The following is a 21,399-nucleotide window of genomic DNA, read 5'->3' as shown; positions in this document are numbered from 1 at the left end:
TAATTAGTTTAATAGCTTTGCCATCTTATTATTTTACTACATTAATTATTGTTGTTTTCTTCTATTTTAATAATTGTCATTTTATTATTTTATTACCTTTATTACCTATAAGAGACAACAAGGTACAAATACCATCTGTCAATAAACTGCCACATATAGCGCCGCCCTCTGCCGCTGTCTTGTATGGTCTGCCCTAGTCCGACCTTGTTTTTGGTTTCCTTGGTTTCCTTTCTGTCTATCACGCCCCTGTATCTCGTGTCCCTGCCATAGTGATTATCATGGTCAGCTGTGTCTTGTTTCATTCCTCGTTTAGTCTGTGTTATAATCCCGTGTTTCCCTCTCATTGTTGGTTATTTTAAGTTGCTATATTCATTGCTCCTGTTCATTTCTTTGTGAATCCTGTGTCCTGGTTTGTTCTGTGTTTCTTAGTTGTGTGTTAGTGTTTTGGTCTAGGTCCTGTTTAGTTATTCTCCCTTCGTCTATGTATCCCATTAGCGTCTTGCTCCATGAATTTAGTTCATCAACTACTTGTGGGTGTTTGTTACTTTTGAGTTGGCTTGTAGTCAGGCCCGTTGACAGTCTTGCTGGGGCCCGGGACAAGAAAGTTTCATTGTTTCATCGCAATGAACAAAGTCATGTTTGCAGGGTTCATACACCTTTATAAGGTGGAATTCAAGCACTTGTACGTCACTTTAAAGGTCCATTTCAATATTTTCCAGCACGTTAAACTTAATTAAGTTAAATATTTTTACATATACTCGAAATGATTAGAAATAATTCGCTTTTTATCACATTATTTAATGGTGGTTTATTTTCAAAACGCCCAATATTAACATTCTTTCATGTTTCGTCCTGGAATTACAAGAGGCTCGTATTTGTTAATGTAATACAAGGGAACTGTTCAGTCAGATAGCTATTTGTTGTGAAACCAGCCGGTTACGGTCGGTGCTGGATCAAACCATTTTTCAGTGGGAGGCGGGGGTGTATGCACTTAACGGAAAATATGAAGATAGGTAAAAACATATATTTTAGCCATTGAGGTTATTTTGAGTACCAAATTTTATATTAATGAAAGATTTCAAGATTATTTAAAAATTATAGACTAAATAAAAAATAAATTGCTGAGCTCATTGATGGGACCCCCTGGGGCCCGGGACAACAGACCCGGTTGTCCCCCCCTGTCGACGGGGCTGCTTGTAGTTGTATCCACAGTCGTCTGTTATTTCTGTTTTGCTCATGCTTGCCTGTAAAACCATTGTCTCCTACACACCTAGAAGTATTTGATACACTGCCAATTTTGCAAGTGTTCCCACTATTCCCACTGTAAATTTTTCTTTAAGCCCTCATTACTCATTATCTATTAATGACACCTGTTTGAACATGTTGCCTGTGTAACGGGAAGACTCCATTACAGAGTGTGCCTGAAGATACAGCCCTTTTTAAATAGGGGCACCACCCATATTGAATTAGTGCACATCACGAAGGGTACTTAAACTCTCGTTTGTTCTCGTTAGCCCGGAAGCTGATTGATTTGACGGGACGAGAGACGCGCTCGGGTCTGGGTTGCAAGAGTTTTTACCCATTCTCATGGAGTTTCTGGGTTGCAAGAGTTTTTACCCATTCTCACTGAGTTTGAGATTGTTTGGGGCTTTTAGAAGCTTGACTGGGTGTGTTGTGAGCGGCATATGAGCGGTAAGCAGGATGATGATGGGATACATTCCATGTCATTGGTGGAACAAATTAATTTGCTTCATTTGTTCGCGTGCTGTAGGTCGCTGAGGTGGCCAAGTACCGGGCGATTTGAGTTATTCCAGCCATTGCACGGTAGGGCCGAGCTTTGAGCGCAGACAATGTTTAAATGATGTTCGTCCTAGTTAAAGTGCGTTATTGTTTTACAGGAGCCATCAGAGTGCGCGTTGGAGCTAGGCCACTGTTTTCTCCCCTTTAATTGTCTCTTTTAGGGATTGTAGTCTTTTAGCGTCAGATGTATTTTATGGAATGTGATTTATTGTTGATGTGTTTGTATTTTTAGCCCGGTGGTACTGTTGTGGAACGGTGGGAGCGGAGCGAGCGAGGTGTTGGCGGCACCTACATATTTGGGTTTATTTGCAGTGTATTTGAGTTTATTTGGATCGTTTCACGCGGATGTGTGGTGTGGTTTATTTGTTTATTGAGTTGTTTGTTTGGTTTATTCTTTTAGGTGCGCGCCAACCCCCGCTGGTGGAAGTGAGGTAACCTGTGTTAGGTAGCTGCTCCTAAAAGCTTGTGGCTGTACCGCACGGTGCTTCTTTTTAAATAAAAAGAATGTATTGTATTTTATATGTTGTACAATAAATGATCTGCATATCAGTCTCTGCAGTCCAACAATTTTATTTCCGCTGGCAGTAATCTAGCGCGGGTGAGACGTTATTGATTGGGTTCCCTCTAGTTGAGGGTGGCGTAGTCTAAAGCTTATCATAGTTATCGCCGTGTGACGCGGTGAGCGTTACACCTGTATAAAAGACATCTGTACACACAATCAATCCATGCTCTCCACCATGGCCAAGACCAAAGAGCTGTCTAAGGACACCAGAGACAAAACTGAAAATTGTCTTGGTGTGGCAGGGAAGTTGAAAAGAGTCTTGCCCTCCCAGTATTGAGAGAGAAAAGGCTATTTCTCTAAAGCTGTGCTGGAATGTTTGTAGTCTGACAATGCTATTGAGAGTGGCCAGACTGCTTTCTCGAGGTGAGCATATATTACATTTCGCAATCTATAAGTATGAAAGAGTATTTTTTTTTTTTGTTTTAATTTATTGGAATTCACAGCTGAACATTTTTTTTTATTTAGGAAGAGCTGCAGCAACTCATGCACCTATTGAACACCCACAATATTCAACCCAGCAGGAATGCAGTGGCACCACATGAACGTCCGTTTATGATGTACACTCTGCCACAATTTTGGGGGGCAAGAGATTACCTGAAACATGTCTCCCAACAAGCTGTTGATGTTTGTAGAGAAGAATGCCAAGAGAATGCCACTCTTCAACTTAAACCCAATATCTTTGTGTATTCTCAAAATGTTATTTTGTTGTCTCAAAATGAATATTTAGTGCTCCAGTGACAACCTTGAACAATATCCCACTGTATTATTAAACATGTACATATTTTACTTTACTATTAGTAGCAGACAATTCAACGGTTTGTACAAATATTGGTATTTCATCTGAAATTATAACTGCTTGTAAACCTAGACTGTAACGTGCGGAGGAGCAGACACGACGAAAAACGGAAACGGTGCAAACACAGAACTTTACTGACACAAAACACGTAGCTTCAATACGGTAGTGCAAGCACAGTACAGAAACACTCACACTGGCATGAAACCTTAGACAAAGACGAGCACAAGACATTGCGCAAACGCACATTAAATAGGTGATTAACACAAACCCTCGTGATCTTGAGACAAGGCACAGGTGCGACTACGAACACGCTCACAGACAACCCACACCCACGGAACTACTAATATGGACATAACAGCACACAGACAACGTAGCGGCATGCCCACAGGGAAGGGTCCGGAGCTGTGACCGTGACATAGACAACACCTGTTACTCTATTATAGGGCACAATAAAGGGTATAATCACAAGTGACAAAACCACATATTTAGTTTAACTTTGAGCACAATGTTTTTGCACTGCATTTGTATGACTTTATTAATGGTGAAAAACACACAGACAAAATTATGAAAAACAGTCGGTTTAATAGAATACAAGCTTACATTTAACCCTGGTCAGAAAGTGCCACTTAACTGCATTTGCACAGATGAACTAACAGTGAGATTGACCATTATAATACTTATCTCTGTGTAATAAAAGTCTCTTCTCTAAGTGAATGACACTGTTTTCTTTTGTCCTCATACAAGAATGTAAATTTGAACAAAAATAGGACCAGAAACTACTATGAAAATATTTAATAATTCTAACAAAAGCTAAAAAATGAAAATAGGAATCTGTAGTTACATGAATTCTCCTGGTTAACACGTTCAGCACATTAACGTAACGACATTTTCAGAAAATTTTCATTAAAACAACAGTCATATTCACTGCTTGACACTTCTTGTGATCATGAAAACTTATTTTCAGAACATAACAAATGTATGTATATGTATATATATACAGTTATTTTACCATACTTGCATAAAAAAAGCTATGGGTGATTAGCTTTAGCTCTATCCAGTGTATTCCCTTACCTGTTACATATCTTTGATTATGAGAAACACTCCTAACATATCTCATAGACCTGAACATTTGCATGTACTGTATACCCTATGAAAACTTTCCTTCAAATAGTTACAGGGCATACTTTGTGGACCCTTTGCTTTAAACTATGTCAATTATATAAACATTTTTATTGGATAGGATGCTCTCCATTTCAGCCCATAACTCAGGATAGGAGTTATAAGTACAAGGCAGCTCCAATACAGGACCACATGTGTGTGCAACAAGCCATCTTGATAGACCATCCAAGGGTGTGAACAGGATTTCAATCTTCTCAACACACAAAACATCTGACCCTGTCATAAATCTCAGCATAAATTTTTTCTTCATACATTTATTCTATCTCCTGTGCACTGGTGAAGGTTTCCCTGAGTATCTGTTGTGAGACTTCAGACATGTTGTCCAGTGCATATTTTGGTTGCTGGATTATCTGCTTGTGTGCCACCTGCAGCAAAATTGATTTCAGGTTGTTTTGTGTGGGAACTATTGTCACTCCCATGTGATCCATAAGATCCATTAATTCATCTTTGTCATCACCAATGAGATCTTCCTTTAGGGCTTTCAATACTAAATCTCGTTCTGTGTGGCTCAGGTATAAAAGCAGGGATTCATACAACTGATGAGAGGAGACTGAGTGCTCCCCAAAAACAAGTGCCACTGTAAATGCCTGTGCCAGATGTGTTGGGAAATATCCATGATCTTTAAACCCTTTGGCTAAAATCCTACCTATAGATCTCCATTCCTCTTCCTGATACTTTGGACAGAGAGATGGTACCCTCATCTCTTCTCCCTCTGCTGAACAATCCAAAAATTCTGACCAGAAGGCTGAGTAGACATCTCTGGATACACCATCTGCATCAGCTTCTTTTTCATCAATGAAACTGTATGTTAAAGAATGGGTGACTATAGCTGGATCTTTGAATTGGCTAATCATCTCTTCCAGAAGGGTTGCTCTGTGAAGCCTTATTCCAACATTCAGAACTTCATAGTCTGCATTTGAGAGGACAGCACTGTCAACTGAATGGTTCCAGGGTGGGTGTTCAGTCTCTCCAGAACTTGTCCAAGGAAGAATGATGTCATCTGTTGGCTGAAGGATGTCTGTAATTATCACATCAGGATCTTTCTCTTCATTCAGATGACCAGGGTCATGCAGCAGAGTGTCATCTAACTGACATGCTGATGGTTCACCAAGAAATGGACCAATGGTAACTTCAGATGAGTTAGACAGATAACTCACATCACTTGTTTCAACAACACTCGATATGACAAAAATAGGTTCACTGCATTCTTCTTCTCTGCCCTTACGTCTGCATGTTTGTCAGCCTTACTTATTATATCTGATTCAGATTCATCATCATCAGTTAGAAACCTTGTGTTGAGGTAGAATCTTAGTATGCCCATTTTTAATACAGAATAGAGTTCTCCAATAGTAACATCATCGTCAAGCTCAGATTCCTGATAGTCTAAAATGTCATGACTGAAGATTTCCCATTTTCCTTTTTTTGAGTTTCCATTGGGGAAAAACAGATCTTTGGCATGATGTAATATGTCAGCTTTTTTCGCTTCTTTGGACAAATCTAGAATTCTTGTTCCTCCACCAGAACGTTTTCGCACTTGCTTTCCCTCATGAACCCACCCTATCTCAACCTTTCTGGTCTTTTTTACTGCTGCCTTGTTGTTCCTCATATGTTTACGAATTCATACAGGGCTCCATGCTGTCTTCACCGTCAGCGTCTTCATTTTCTATTGTCCTTTTCCTAATTCCCATTTTCTGTTGAAGCTTTTCTAAAAAAGACTGTCTTTTAGCATCTGTTCCATCCTTCTTTTGACTTTCTATGCAGAAGTGTCTTGTAGCAATCCTATCCCCATAGACAGGAATATACACGGCCAGGCTTTCATCATTCAGCTCTCCTATAACCACTGCATCTACCTGTAAAACAGAAATGAATCTATCAGCACTTTAGCCTAAGGTATGGATAAATAGGCAAATCAAAATTTTAATCATGATCATGAAACCGGTCTTTGCTAGAAGACAGTAATACGTAAAGTCTTTGACCAAACAAAGGCCTTTATTGTGTTCTGCGAACACCCTCAATTACCATAATCAATAACCAGTTCCTGGTCAGTTTAATATAAGTGTTTAAATTAATGCAATGCAAATATATGTCCTCAGATAACTGAAATATTTAACAGTATAATAAATGTGTTTTGGCGTTGATTTTATCATACTACTAAACTAAATAGTACTTCTCTACAGGGACTAGACAAGTTGTGTGTCACGGTACAGCCCCTGACCCCTCCCTTTTGGGCATGTGTTTATGTCGTCTATGTCTAGACGTCTGCATCTGTGGATCTTTGTGGGTGTCTGAGTGTGTTCATCAGTCTAACCTGTGCCTCGTCTAGTGATCACTCGGGGCTTATGTTGTCTGTCTTCGCGCAGTGTCCTGTGCTCGTCTTTGTCAGAGTCTTACACGTACTTCTGTGTGTGTGTTAAATGTGCGCCGTCTGCGCTATTTTTGTTACAATAAACTGACGTTTGTGTAAAGACCATTGGACTCGTGCCTCGTCCATCTTCCTGCGCCCAGCGTCACAGTGTGTGTGTTTGTACTGTATTACCAATGTGTGAAGCTTGAATTTATTAGAAAGGGAATTTAGACGAATAGAGTAGAATATCCATGTCTGTCAAACTCTAGCTGCTTTAACTCTAAACAAGCAGCATCACGTCTGATAAAATTGTGCTTTAAGGACAGAGCATTTTTAAAAAGTGTATTCATGCGTAGGCTACAGGTAATTTGATATGAAAACCTGCATTCTGACTAGTCCTAAAACAGCCATACTTCAGGTTTTGTCAGTGTAAAATGGGGGAAAATGAAGCCCCAAAATTCATTTACATAATTCAAATAGGAGCACGCTGGTTATATTATGATTCGCACATACACACACGCACACATGCACGCTCGCTCACTGTAACGGACGGACACACACACGCACACACACACACACACACACACACACACACACCTAGCTGTGGTTAATGGTTGCATTTAGGGCTGCACGATTAATCGTATTTTTATCGTTATCGCGATGTGAAGTTTCACGATAAACACATCGAAAGAGCCACGATAACTCCTTGAATAACAGCAAACTCAAATTGCATTATTCTCGTCCAGCAATAGAGGGAGCTATTCGCGCTGCAGACTATGATCACGTGACGTAAGTAGGCAAGAGGCAGAGTGAGGCAGAGTTGCCAGGTTCGCGGTTTTCACGCCAAATTGGGCTTGTTTGAAAATCCAGCCGCGGGTAAAAATTCTGGGGCCGCGGGGTGCGGTTTTTTGGGCTACTTTTGAGTTGGGCTACTGCGGAAGTTACAAGTCAACACTAAGAATCGATCGCGATATAATACTTAATTTGTCTCCAGTTCACACTCGCAACACCCCCCCCCCCCCCCCGCCGATAACTTACACTCGCAGATTTTGTGCGGAATACTTTTGTAGGACCTGGCAACCCTGGAGTGAGGTGAACACGCTCATCAGACACGCGATTTGGTTTAAGCCTGGTTGGCGAAAATAACGTAATCGCGGTGGCTTCGCCCGTGTGCAATTGCCTCGCGCGCTGTCGATTCACGAGGTCGTGCACCTCTCGAATTTTGTAAGTTCGCGCGCGCCGCGTCTCGGCGCAATGAGAACAGTCATGTTTGCAGGGTTCATACACCTATACAAGGTGGAATTCAAGCACTTGTACGTCACTTTCAAGGTCCATTTCAATAATTCCCAGCACGTTATTGAATTAAATATTTATACATATACTGAAATAATTCGCTTTTTTATCACATTATTTAATGTTATTATTTATTTAAAGTTCGTGCGCGCCGCGTCTCGGCGCAATGAGAACAGTCATGTTTGCAGGGTTCATACACCTATACAAGGTGGAATTCAAGCACTTGTACGTCACTTTCAAGGTCCATTTCAATAATTTCCAGCATGTTATTGAATTAAATATTTATACATATACTCTAAATGATTCGAAATAATTCGCTTTTTTATCACATTATTTAATGGATATTTATTTTCAAAACGCCCAATCTTAACGTCTTCACGTTCTCTCATGTTTCGTCCTGGAATTACAAGAGGCTCGTATTTGTTAACGTAATACAAGAGAATTGTTCAGTCAGACAGATATTTGTTGTGAAACGAAGTAGTTACAATTTCAAGCCTTTTCAAATACTTTAGCCTAAATTCCAGCACCTGAAACACAAAGCAACATTAAAATTGGTCAGGTAAAAGTTCATTCCCCTGTATTTGAGGGGTGTTTTTTTATACTACTAGGCCTACATATCGTTTCGGACAACACTGCAAAGAATGTGACACGGCAAGATTAAACGCTTCCGCCGTTCGCGGAGGTTAACGAGGTGTGCGGAGTCGCTCACTCCTGAAAGTATAAACCTAGATTGAATCTATTGTTGAATAAACCTGCAAAATATTTGAAATTATTCTGGATTCATTACACAGTAAAAAACAAAACAAATTAACGTGCTGCTGTTCAGAGAGACACTACATTTCTGTATTTTAATCTTAATTTATCGTGGTTCACATCGATATCGGGATATCCAACAATGTTATCGCACATCGCAATTCTAGTCCATATCGTGCACCCCTAGTTGCATTCTATCACACATACTTGAGTAAAGTTAGGTAGCTACATTAGCTGTGTTCCATTCCTGCTAGCCATCATCGTTTCATTCTAAAATGGCCAAACTAACCTTATCTTGCTTCATTTTCAAAATGTTATGCTCTGGAAGTCCACGCTTTCTCAGAAACGTCCAAAGGTTCACTACCTGCCATGGCTGTTTCTGTCCTGAATAATAAAATATGTTAACTGGAGTACGGAGTGCTCCTAATGTTAACGTTACATACACGTATGCCCACTTATGTCGTTTTAACGACATAAGATCTCGTAATAACGAGATAGTTTTCTCGTTTTAACGACATAAGATCTCTTAATAACGAGATAGTTTTCTCGTTTTAATGACATAAGATCTCGTAATAACGAGGTAATTTCTCGTTTTAATGACATAAGATCTCGTAATAACGAGATGCTGAAGAAATTTTTTTAAACATTATTGGCAGCAATCCGTACTTGCGCTGTACGTCGCGCTGAACTTCGCGTTTGTGTGTAGGCTAATAAACCTATGTTTCACCACGATATTTGTCGTCGTGCCTGCCTCCGCCAATCATCACAACTAGTATGGAAGCCCATTCCCGCCACCTAAAATAAAAAAAAAACAGCTCATATATATTTTTTTCTCATTATTAAGTAAATTGATATCTCATTATTTCGAGATAAGTCATTATTTTGAGATATTAAGTCATTATTTCGAGATAGTATCTCGAAATAATGACTTAGTATCTCAAAATAATGACTTAGTATCTCGAAATAACGACTTAGTATCTCAAAATAATGAGATAGCAATTTACTTAATAATGAGAAAAAAATATATATGTGCTGTTTTTTTTTTCTTTTAGGTGGCGAGAATGGGCTTCCATACAACTAGTGCACTTTCTGCTGCAGATAATCTTGTTTCTGTCCAGGCACAACACTATCCATACCACTGTAATTTATACATTGTACATTTTTCACTGCAATTTATACATTGTAACCTCTGGTGTAAATTTAAGAACTCTACTATAGTAGCTTATATTTATTATTTATTTAGTGTGTATCTCTTGACTATGTATATACTATGTATATATATGTATATACATTCTTAGGTATTTGTTAATTACATGGTTGGCATTCTTAGCGAGGACCAAAGTAAGTTTATCATTGTATCTAAGGAAACCTGTTTCCTCTGACAATAAACACTTTGAACTTGAACTTCCTAAAATAAATTCAGTAAATGAAAATAAGTTCCTAGTTACCCCAACATTAGGCTGGTTATCCTCTCTTGACAATGTAATTACTGCATTTTATTGGAAGCACCAAAAGCCTCAAATCAAATTAGCCATGCTCCAAAATTGTTGTACCTCATCACCTTTAAAGACAATGTCTCTATAAGGGGGTGTGATGGGGAGATGGTGATGCAGACAACAATACTGGCTATATTGCCAAATGCTTTCGCTTTCCTTCCAAATCATCAGAATCAGGTGTTCAAATCACTTCCATGGCCACAGGTGTATAATATTAAGCATATAGGCATGCAGACTGTTTTTACAAACATTTGTGAAATGAGCTCTCAGGAGCTCAGTGAATTAGAACATGGAACTGTGATAGGATGCCACCAGTTGTGAAATATCCTCACTTCTAAATATTCACTTCTAAATATATAGACAGTCAACTGTCAGCTGTATTATTCGAAAGTAGAAGTGTTTGGGAACTATAAATTAGGAATGGTATGTCACTTAAGCTCACATATGAGTCAAGGAAGGTGAGCAAATACTTTTGGCAATATAGTGTATATTAGCATAGACAAAGGTTGGTAGCAGATGTTATAAGGACTAGAATATTTATGATATGTCTGCTGCCATTTAAACTATAGACGCTGGCTCCAGATAGGTTAGGGCTGGCTCTGCAAAGGGCCAGCAATGTGCAAAGCAACATGTACTCTTACAATAGAGACATGTTTGGGCTTGTAAGGCTGGCAGTTCAATCCCCATGAGCAGCAGTAGCTGTGGCTGAAGTGTCCTTGAGCAAGGCACCTCACCCCCTGGGTGCAGCAGCCAGCGGTGGTCTACTTCCCTGCGTATCACCCACTAGGTTAAACGCAGAGTGGAATTTCCCTAAAAGGATTCATAAGGGTGCTTCTTCTTTTTCTTCTTTTCTTCTTTTCTTCTTGAATAACTTTACTTCTTGTTCCTCTTGCGGATTTGCAGCTTCACCACTTCCCACTCTTGTGTCAGTTTGTCAGGTGACAAATCAACTGTCCAGAGAAGCAAGTAACACTCACAGTCTCTCTGTATCTGTATCTGTTTTGTCTCTGATTGTCACATGAAAAATGGACTGGAATTTTCAAGTCTACTTTTTCATATTTTCTGGTAAGAACAAACTTAGCACAGCTATTGTATATGTGAATGGCTTTCTTATTATTAATTGATAATTCAGTCCAAATTCAGTTATCTGTAGTTTTTGTCTTGTAGTCGATGGTGGCTCAAATGTATCAATGTTAGCTTTAATAAATTAGTTACTGTAACAAAAAGACTTACTTATAATGGACAGATGGAAATTTTCAATAAGAAATTACAGAGTCTGATGCAAAACATTATACATGAGACAAGATCAAGAAAACAGTAGACAGAGCATATATATATATATATATATATATATATATATATATATATATATATATATATATACACCATGTCGTGAGTGATGTCAGCAGCACAATGCAGATGGCACTACAATGCATGTAGTTTCTGTTCAACTTAAGGAACCCCATCTCTAAATGCCTCTTTGAACAATTTGAACGAATCATAGTACTGAAACAGCCCTGGTAAGGGTCATGAATGATTTACTGCTGGCAGCTGATTTTGGACTAGTGAACATCCTTGTCCTCCTTGATCTTACTGCAGCATTCGATACTGTCTGTCATGATACATTGCTCCACAGACTGGAATCCTGGACTGGTATCACAAAATGTACATTTCAACTTTTTGAGATCAGAACAATGAAACAATTGTCAGTTGAATACTCATGTGACCATTGACATCCATTAATATTATTCAGTCTCCCTAAAATAAAAAATAAAAAAATAATAATAATAGAATTTTATTTATAAGCACCTTTCAGCACACACAAGGACACTTTGCAAGGAAATAAACAACAAGAGAGTTTATATAATAACTAAAAAGGATTAGAATAAATGACCAACAATTTAAAATAAATACATAAATAAAAAACATTAGAAAGAAGAAGAAGCAGACGAGAAAAGAGACACACACACACACACACACACACACACACACACACACACACACACACACACACACCCACCATGTCGTGAGTGATGTCAGCAGCACAATGCAGATGGCACTACAATGCATGTAGTTTCTGTTCAACTTAAGGAACCTCATCTCTAACAGCCTCTTTGAACAATTTGAATGAATCATAGTACTGAAACGGCCCTGGTAAGGGTCATGAATGATTTACTGCTGGCAGCTGATTCTGGACTAGTTAACATCCTTGTCCTCATTGATCTTACTGCAGCATTCATACTGTCTGTCATGATACGTTGCTCCACAGACTGGAATCCTGGACTGGTATCACAGACATGGCAATGGCCTGGTTCCGGTCATATCTCACGGACAAGCAGCAATTAGTTTCTCTGGAAGGTTTTAGATCAGACACTTTATCTCACTCCTACAGTGTCCCTCAGGGTTCAGTTCTTGGCCCCCTTCTTTTTATCATCTACATGCTTCCACTTGGTGATATTATCCGACAACATGGTCTTCAGTTCCATTGGTATGCAGATGACACACAAATTTAAATTTGCATGAATCCTTCTGACCCATTGCCTCCTGATGCATTGGTCAGCTGTTTAGTTGACATTAAAAGATGGATGAATAACAACTTCCTGAAACAGAACAGTAATAAATCCGAAGCCATTCTTGTGGCATCACCTTCCACACTCAAAAAGATTGGCCAACCAACAATATCACTTCCGGGTTTCGTTACGTCCTCGGTGGCACAGGTTCGCAATTTAGGTGTTATTTTAGACTCCAAACTCTCTCTGGACGCTCACATAAAGAACGTCACAAAAATAGCCTTTTTCCACCTTAAAAACATTTAAGCACCCCTCCCTTACTGACTCAGTGGCTGAGACACTTATACATGCTTTTTTTACTTCTAGACTCGACTACTGTAACTCGGTTTTAATTGGGCTCCCTACTAATAGCCTCAAGAAGTTGCAGTATGTCCAGAATTCGGCAGCTAGAGTACTTACGCACACCAGGACATGGGAACACATTACCCCCATATTAAAAGACCTGCACTGGCTTCCGGTCCAATACCCTATATAGTATAAAATACTGCTTCTGCTTTTTAAATCCCTGCACGGTTTGGCTCCTTGTTATCTTTCTGGCTTACTGGCTACATATACTCCATCATGCTCACTTCGGTCTGCAGATGCTCACCTACTATCTATACGCTCTGCAAAACTCCATATGTATGGTAAAAGAGCATTTAGTTTTGTTGGTCCAAAGTTATGGAGCTCCATCCCGCTGTACCTCCGCACATGTACATCATTAACTACTTTTAAGAAGCTTTTAAAAACTTGTATTGCCTTCTTAAATATGTAGGTTCACTTATGTGTGTGTTTATGTGTGTGTGTGTATTTGTGTGTGTGTGTGTGTGTGTCTCTTTTCTCGTCTGCTTCTTCTTCTTTCTAATGTTTTTTTATTTATGTACACTACCGTTCAAAAGTTTGGGGTCACCTAGACAATTTTGTGTTTTCCCTGAAATCTCATACTTTTATTTATCAAATGAGTTGCAAAATGAATAGAAATATAGTCCAGACATTGACAAGGTAGAAATAATGTTTTTTTTTTTTATTTGAAATAATTTTCTACTTTAAACTTTGCTTTCGTCAAAGAATGCTCCCTTAGCAGCAATTACAGCATTGCAGACCTTTGGCATTCTAGCTGTTAATTTGCTGAGGTAATCTGGAGAAATTTCACCCCATGCTTCCAGAAGCCGCTCCCACAAGTTTGATTGGGTTAATGGGCACTTTTTTCGTACCATACAGTCAAGCTGCTCCCACAACAGCTCAATGGGGTTGAGATCTGGTGACTGCACTCCATTACCGATAAAACACCAGCTGCCTGCTTCTTCTCTAAATAGTTTGTGCATAATTTGGAGGTGTGCTTTGGGTCATTGTCCTGTTGCAGGATGAAATTGGCTCCAATCAAGCGCTGTCCACAGGGTATGGCATGGTGTTGCAAAATGGAGTGATAGCCTTCCTTATTCAAAATCCCTTTTACCTTGTTCAAATCTCCCACTTTACCAGCACCAAAGCAACCCCAGACCATCACATTACCTCCACCATGTTTGACAGATGGTGTCAGGCACTCTTCCAGCATCTTTTCAGTTGTTCTGCTTCTCACAAATGTTTGTCTGTGTGATCCAAACACCTCAAACTTTGATTCATCTGTCCATAACACTTTTTTCCAATCTTCCTTTGTCCAATGTCTGTGTTCTTTTGCCCATATTAATCTTTTTCTTTTATTAGCCAGATATTGCTTTTTCTTTGCCACTCTGCCCTGAAGGCCAGCATCCCGGTGTCACCTCTTCACTGTAGACGTTGACACTGGCGTTTTGCGGGTACTATTTAATGAAGCTGCCAGTTGAGGACCTGTGAGGCGTCGATTTCTCAAACTGGAGACTCTAATGTACTTGTCTTCTTGCTCAGTTGTGCAGCGGGGCCTTCCACTTCTCCTTCTACCCTGGTTAGAGCCTGTCTGTGCTCTCCTCTGAAGGGAGTAGTACACACCATTGTAGGAAATCTTCAGTTTCTTGGCAATGTCTCGCATGGAATAGACTTCATTTCTCAGAACAAGAATAGACTGTCGAGTTTCAATTGAAAGTTGTTTTTTTCTGGCCATTTTGTGAGTTTAATCGAACCAACAATTGTAATGCTCCAGATTCTCAACTAGCTCAAAGGAAGGTCAGTTTTATAGCTTCTCTAATCAGCAAAACTGTTTTCAGCTGTGCTAACCTACTTGCACAAGAGTTTTCAAGGGTTTTCTAAATATCTAATAGCCTCCTTACAGAGTTAGCAAACACAATGTACCATTAGAACACTGGAGTGATGGTTGTTGGAAATGGGTCCCCATACATCTATGCAGATATTGCATTAAAAACCAGATGTTTACAGTTAGAATAGTCATTTACCACATTAATAATGTATAGAGTGTATTTTTGATGCATTTAATGTTAGCTAAATTGGAAAAAAAAAAAAAGAACATTTCTAACTGACCCCAAACTTTTGAACGGTAGTGTATTTATTTTAAATTGTTGGTCATTTATTCTAATCCTTTTTAGTTATTATATAAACTCTTTTGTTGTTTATTTCCTTGTAAAGTGTCCTTGTAAAGTGTGTGCTGAAAGGTGCTTATAAATAAAATTCTATTATTATTATTATTATTATTTTAGGGAGACTGAATAATATTAATGGATGTCAATGGTCACATGAGTATTCAACTGACAATTGTTTTATTGTTCTGATCTCAAAGAAGTTGAAATGTACATTTTGTGGCTTGCTTATCAAATCCTAAAAATAACTAGATGACATATAGGGGTTCTATATATATATATATAGAACCTCTATATGTCATCTAGTTATATAGTCTATATGTCATCTAGTTATTTTTAGGGAAGGGAAGGAGATAGCAAATCGACGTGTCTCATACCAGACCTCATTTAGTGGGTGCTTAGGGGGGGCAAGGATATTGCGATAAGGTGCACTGCCCCCCTCCCCCCAAACCACCACTGTAATAAAAGTTGGTCATTTTATCCTGAAATTATGTGTTCTGTCTTCTTCTTTCTCTCTCTCTCTCTCTCTCTCTCTCTCTCTCTCTCTCTCTCTCTTTCTCTCTCTCTCTCTCTCTCTGTTTAATCTAGGAATATTTTACTAACAATAAATGTTTAAACAATATCAAGATATATGGGAATGGAATTCTGTGAGCAGTATGATTATCAGAATCGGAAACATTATCAGAATCAGTTTTATTTTTTATTTGCCAAGTATGTTACACATGCAAGAAATTCAAATTGTCTTGTTTATAAACTCATGGACATTGCATTTGGAAATAATATTAAAAATTGGTTTGGGTGTCCCGGGTCCTAAAACGAATATTTGGCTTTTGATCAATAGCATTCCAGTCAGTGGAAGCATTTAACATTGAGCCAAATGCTTGGAAGGAATTTTCCCCAAACCAAAAGATCATTTTTGGATATAAAGTGGTGCAGAAAGATACATTAAGGTGAGTAATGAACGGAGTGCTCATTGAAATGTTCAGTATTGCACTTTATGTTGATGAAGCAAAGCTTGACGATACTCCTGAGTTCTGCAAGTGTTTTATGCAGAGGATGAGTGAAGGTGTCAAGAAGTGAGTCCAGTTTCCCTCTCATCCTCCTCTTAGTCTCTGGACTGTCCATTATTGGCCCCACAAAGGTTGTTCTTGATCAGTTTCTTCAGGCTACAGGCTACTACAGACTCCTGTAATTCTCCTTAACATCATTCCTTAAATGATGCAACCCTAACACTAACCCTAACCCTATATCACACAGTCAACTGAGAATGAACAGGGAAGGAGATAGCAAAGTCCCCTGGGATGATCCAGTGCTACACATGAAAAGAAAGACTTTACTGTTTTATCTCTGTAAACTGGCATGGGAGAGAATGCTAATGGTGCCTAATGGTAGTAAATCTGCTCAAGCTTTAGGCTACTACTCTGCTCTTATCGACTGTTCAGGACACCACTCCCTGATTAGTACCCAGCTCCAAAGATGTCAAGGAGCACATAAATTATCATTCTGAAAAATAAACAACTGTAATCGTCACAGTGAAATAGATAAATACAAAAGTTTAATTTAGCTAACATTTTTTTGCCTCTCCTCAGTGTGATTGTGAGTGATCCTTTATTTCAACAAAGTGAGAATAAAAGAGGACAAGTTTACAGCTGTGCAGTAAAAACAGGAAACTGTTCACCATTACAAATAAATGGTATTGATTCACATTCAGCATTCATATTTAGAAATTACATTTTTCCAATAATGTAAAATATTGATGCGTGACATGTTAATTCTGACATGGCATTTCTTTAGAGGTGTTTTTGGGGAAAAAATGCAACTGGTTTATCTATATTTATGTTTTACAATAGTACCTGCTGAGGCTGTTAATATGTCACTTGGACTTTCAATGACTAGAGGTCTGCAACCTTCTAAGTTATTGGTAAGATTCAGATTCATTATGCATTTGATTCCTCATTATGAGGATGGATCAGTGCACACATATCCCTCTGTCAACATATTTTACTTTTGAATACAGTCTAAATTTGAAAATATGTAAAATCCAATTTTAGGATTATTTTTCCATTGCTTGGTTAAGGGTGGCATTTATGTAAGCAAGGTCTGTGTTGCAGTTATTTAAGTAAAAGCAAACCCTGTCTCTCTCTCTCAGGTGTGCGGCCCCACCATTCCCAAAGCGTGTAAAGTAACTACTACCTTCAATGGCATGTGTTTTATTCATGAAACCAATGTTCCAGAAAGCCCTATCCCAAGGGCTTTAAGAGGTCATTCAAACACACCCCACCCTCCAAACAGCACCAATCACCAATCTTTCTTTTACTGAATCTGCTCTATTTCTGAAGGTTTTCTTTTGTTCTTCATCCTCAGACTGCCCACCTCCTGCACAAACAGACATTGCCTTTTTATTGGATGGCTCTGGGAGTGTTAATAGAGATGATTTCTCTAAAATGCAGACTTTTGTTGAAAGACTTATCCGAGGGTTAATCAACCGAGATATTCAGGTACAGCATGCACAGAGAAGTCTGTAATAAATGCATTGCAATTTCACCCAACTGTTCAAAACCTTGTATAAGGTGAAAAACATACTGTGTGCAATAACTAGAGCACTGCCTTGTGCAGGGAAAGTAATGTCATGGCACCATATGCAGTGGCATGGTCCAAAGTTCTGGCACCCCATTGCAAGAGGAAGGGTGGAAGCTGTGTGTTTTAATTTTTCTCCTTTTTTTAACAATCACCTCCTGGGGCCCCCATAAACTCAAGGGCCTCCTGGGCCAGTGAACATCTGCTTGCAATGTTTTTGGAAACATTAAACAGCACAACCTTCCTATGCATTAAGTAAAAAAAACACCTGCCAGAACTCATAGCATGAGCTGAAGTAAGAACAGAGAATAACAGAACAAAAAGTTTTGGCATAACTGGTGCAACCAATCAAAACATTTAACAAAGTACAATTCCACATCAACAAAAAATAATCTGCATTCACACCACAATACACACAGCTATACTTATATAGTTATACTTACATAGCTATACTTGCATTTCTCTGGAGTGAGTAGTAACTGGAGAGTACTGAAGAGTATGCTGTGCTGTTGCACAAAGATAACACTGTATATAAATAAGTAATCCATCTGACGTGCTGGCAGTAATCCATCTGACATACTGGCAGTAATCCATTTGATGTGCTGGCAATAATACATCTGACGTGCTGGCAGTAATCCATCTGATATGCTGGCAGCAATCCATTTGACGTGCTGGCAGTAATCCATTGGCAGTAATCCATTTGATGTACTGGCCGTAATCCATTTGATGTGCTGGCAATAATACATCTGACGTGCTGTCAGTAATACATCTGATAAGCCAACAGCAATCTATGTGATGTGCTGGCAGTAATCCATCTAATGTGCTTGCAGCCATCTATGTGATAAGCTGGCAGTAATCCATCTGATGTGCTGGCAGCAATCTATGTGATGTGCTGGCAGTAATCCATCTGATGTGCTGGCATTTATCCTTCAAAGGGTGACCAGGGTAGCCGAAGGCTCAGATGAGGACAAGATAGGCAGTGCGGTGGCAGCACTGCTGGGAGAAAACTGTGGGCTTTTATTAGGTAGAGACACAAACGATACACTAGAGACTGAGTTAGGTGGGGTGTGTGTGTGTGTGTGTGTGTGTGTGTGTGTGTGTGTGTGTGTGTGTGTGTGTGTGTGTGTGTGTGTGTGTGTGTGTGTGTGTGTGTGTGTGTGAGAGAGAGAGAGAGTCAGTAGGTGTGCGGTGTCCAGTGCACCGTGACAACCAGCTATTGGCACAAGGATTACTGCTAAGATTTTATATCAGCTGTACTTTAATTTATGAATTTATTTTCACAGTTTGCTGTTGCACAGTTTTCAAATGATTGTACCATACACATATCATTCAACAACTTTAGAGACTTCAGTCAAATAATGAACATTAAACAAAAAGGTCGAGGAACCTACACTGCAAGGGCCATCAATAAACTTGTGTAAGTATTATTCATGTGTATAAATATATTCAGCCCTTTATGTGCATTATATTTGTAAATTACTATATTTTTATAAATTATTATTATAAGGAAATTTACATTTTGCTTATTTAACTCACAGCCAGTATATTTAGTATGCTTAGTTTTATTTAATCATCATAAATATCTTTTACCTGGGCCAATCTCAAAATGATCCTCAATTTCATGTCCAATTTTATAATTTTTTTCACAGGAATGAACTATTTACCAGCAGGGCAGGGTCCAGGGCAAATGCTAACAGAGTTTTGATTGTTATTACTGATGGTGAATCAAGTTATGGCGATGACAATCTGAAAGAAGCAATTGAAAATGCAAAACGGAACAATATCATTAGATATTCTATAGGGGTAGGAAAATTCTACTTGCAGACATTTTAAGAATAAAGATATTCTAGAACAAAAAGTACTGGTTAAGCAAATGAGATGAGGCACAAGATGATACACAAGTTTCAGAAAACGCACTTAATACCCTTGTTGGCAACTCAGCTTCTTCTTTTATTTCTTTGCAAGGTTGGTAAGGCTTTTGATAGTGAATCTGCACGGGACGAGTTGAAAACCATTGCATCTGAACCACATGATGAACATGTGTTCAAGGTGGAAAACTTTGACTTGCTGGACAAAATCCGTGATATCCTGGAGGGCAATATCATTGCGATTGAGGGTATGTTAATAGCTCTTTTGATGTCCCAGTCAAATTATTCATTCAAATATTACAAATAAAGTTTTGTTTGTCTTGTTTTGTTTAAGGAACCCAGACTTCAGGAGATTCCAATAAAATGGAATTTGCACAGGACGGGTTTAACGCAGCATTTACTCCAAATGTAAAGTTACTGTTTTGCATTAGTTATGTATTTCTTTATTGAGAATGTGTGTGTGGACTTGTGTGTGCACATATATATATATATATATATATATATATATATATATATATATATATATATATATTAGTGGTGGGACTTTAACGCGTTAATTTCGATTAATTAATTACAGGAAAATTAACGCACTAAAAAAATTAACGCATTTTAACGCATTTAACGGACGAGACACTTTTGCACCGTGGAATGTTTCTCAGTGCGCGAGTTCCGGGCATACAGATTATGGACACACAATAAGATGATCATGATGGAGATGACTGAAGAGGCTACGGTGGTGGATGGGAAATTTAAATATAAGAAACTTTCAGATGGAAGTACAAACAAAAATAGTGTTATTTACACTTTATGTAGGAAGGAGTTCGCTTATCACAGGAGCACTTCCACCCTTCGTTACCACCTCAACGCAAAACATGTTGCGGCTAAAGCTGGGCGTACACTGCGATATTTTAAATCGTGTACTCAGCTCCAGCTCAAACTGTACGACTAAATCGCAGGGAGAGTCGGCTCGTGGAGCTGCTTCAACAGTGCGATACTCTCACGAGGAGCGATTTGAATTTCAAACATGTTTGATGTTCTTGCGACGCTGCGATTTCTGATCGGGAGTTGTGAATCGCTCCTCGTTTACCTGTGTAAACTATACGATGCACGACACGCGATTGAGCCGAAACGAGTGAAAAATCGGCTGAAAATGGGCCAAAAATCGCACAGTGTACGCCCAGCTTAACGCGCAGGTCAGTAATGATAACTTAGCTGCTAAATGTATTCCTAGTACGATAGGGTGACCAAACGTCCGTAATTCACATCCTGTGAGGAAACGTCCTGGTTTTTAAATGACCTTCATTGGACCATTAAGACTGGATTAAACTTTCGCGAATGGCCGTAGCGCGCGACTCCGCACGCGTTTATACATGATGCGTCACATTATTTGTGTTGTCCGCTCTCTGTGGTCGAAGATAAATGCTTACAAGAAGCGCTGCGAATTGCGAACTGATGCAAGTTACGAACTACCGTCCAGGGGTGAGTTTCCCAAAACGTTCTTAGCGCCAAGTACTTCTTAACCTCGTACGTAAGAACGAGGTGACGAAGTACTTGGCACTAAGAACGTTTTGGGAAACTCACCCCAGAAAGACAATGTCGAAGAAAATCCAGCAGCTGTATGATGAGGAAAGAATTAAAACAGGTTATTGTGAAGAGTGCCACAAATGTGGCTCTG

The 21,399-nt window shown here is 39.0% G+C and overlaps 1 protein-coding gene across 3 annotated transcripts in view; it reads left to right on the top strand.

Moving 5' to 3' along the window:
- Window positions 1-11,156: 11,156 nt before the first annotated feature.
- Window positions 11,157-21,399, top strand: part of LOC143510879 (integrin alpha-X-like) — a 49,747-nt gene continuing 39,504 nt past the window's right edge. For 2 of the 3 annotated variants that reach the window (XR_013130099.1, XM_077000724.1), the window contains exons 1-10: window positions 11,157-11,288; window positions 16,121-16,229; window positions 16,869-16,972; window positions 17,130-17,200; window positions 17,429-17,540; window positions 17,644-17,777; window positions 19,140-19,273; window positions 19,506-19,659; window positions 19,822-19,972; window positions 20,059-20,132. Coding sequence is in view for 2 of the 3 variants with exons in the window: in XM_077000724.1 (XP_076856839.1) it covers window positions 11,249-11,288; window positions 16,121-16,229; window positions 16,869-16,972; window positions 17,130-17,200; window positions 17,429-17,540; window positions 17,644-17,777; window positions 19,140-19,273; window positions 19,506-19,659; window positions 19,822-19,972; window positions 20,059-20,132 (1,083 nt within the window). In the remaining variant the exon portion in view is untranslated. Of the gene's footprint in view, window positions 11,289-16,120; window positions 16,230-16,868; window positions 16,973-17,129; window positions 17,201-17,428; window positions 17,541-17,643; window positions 17,778-18,860; window positions 18,881-19,139; window positions 19,274-19,505; window positions 19,660-19,821; window positions 19,973-20,058; window positions 20,133-21,399 lie in introns of those variants that run through there. The other variant, XM_077000726.1, reaches the window with a different exon arrangement.

Source organism: Brachyhypopomus gauderio, chromosome 3 (genome assembly GCF_052324685.1).
Source record: "Brachyhypopomus gauderio isolate BG-103 chromosome 3, BGAUD_0.2, whole genome shotgun sequence".
Classification (NCBI taxonomy): domain Eukaryota; kingdom Metazoa; phylum Chordata; class Actinopteri; order Gymnotiformes; family Hypopomidae; genus Brachyhypopomus; species Brachyhypopomus gauderio.
The sequence above is the reverse complement of the archived record's forward strand: the minus strand, read 5'-3'. Positions and strand labels throughout refer to the sequence as shown.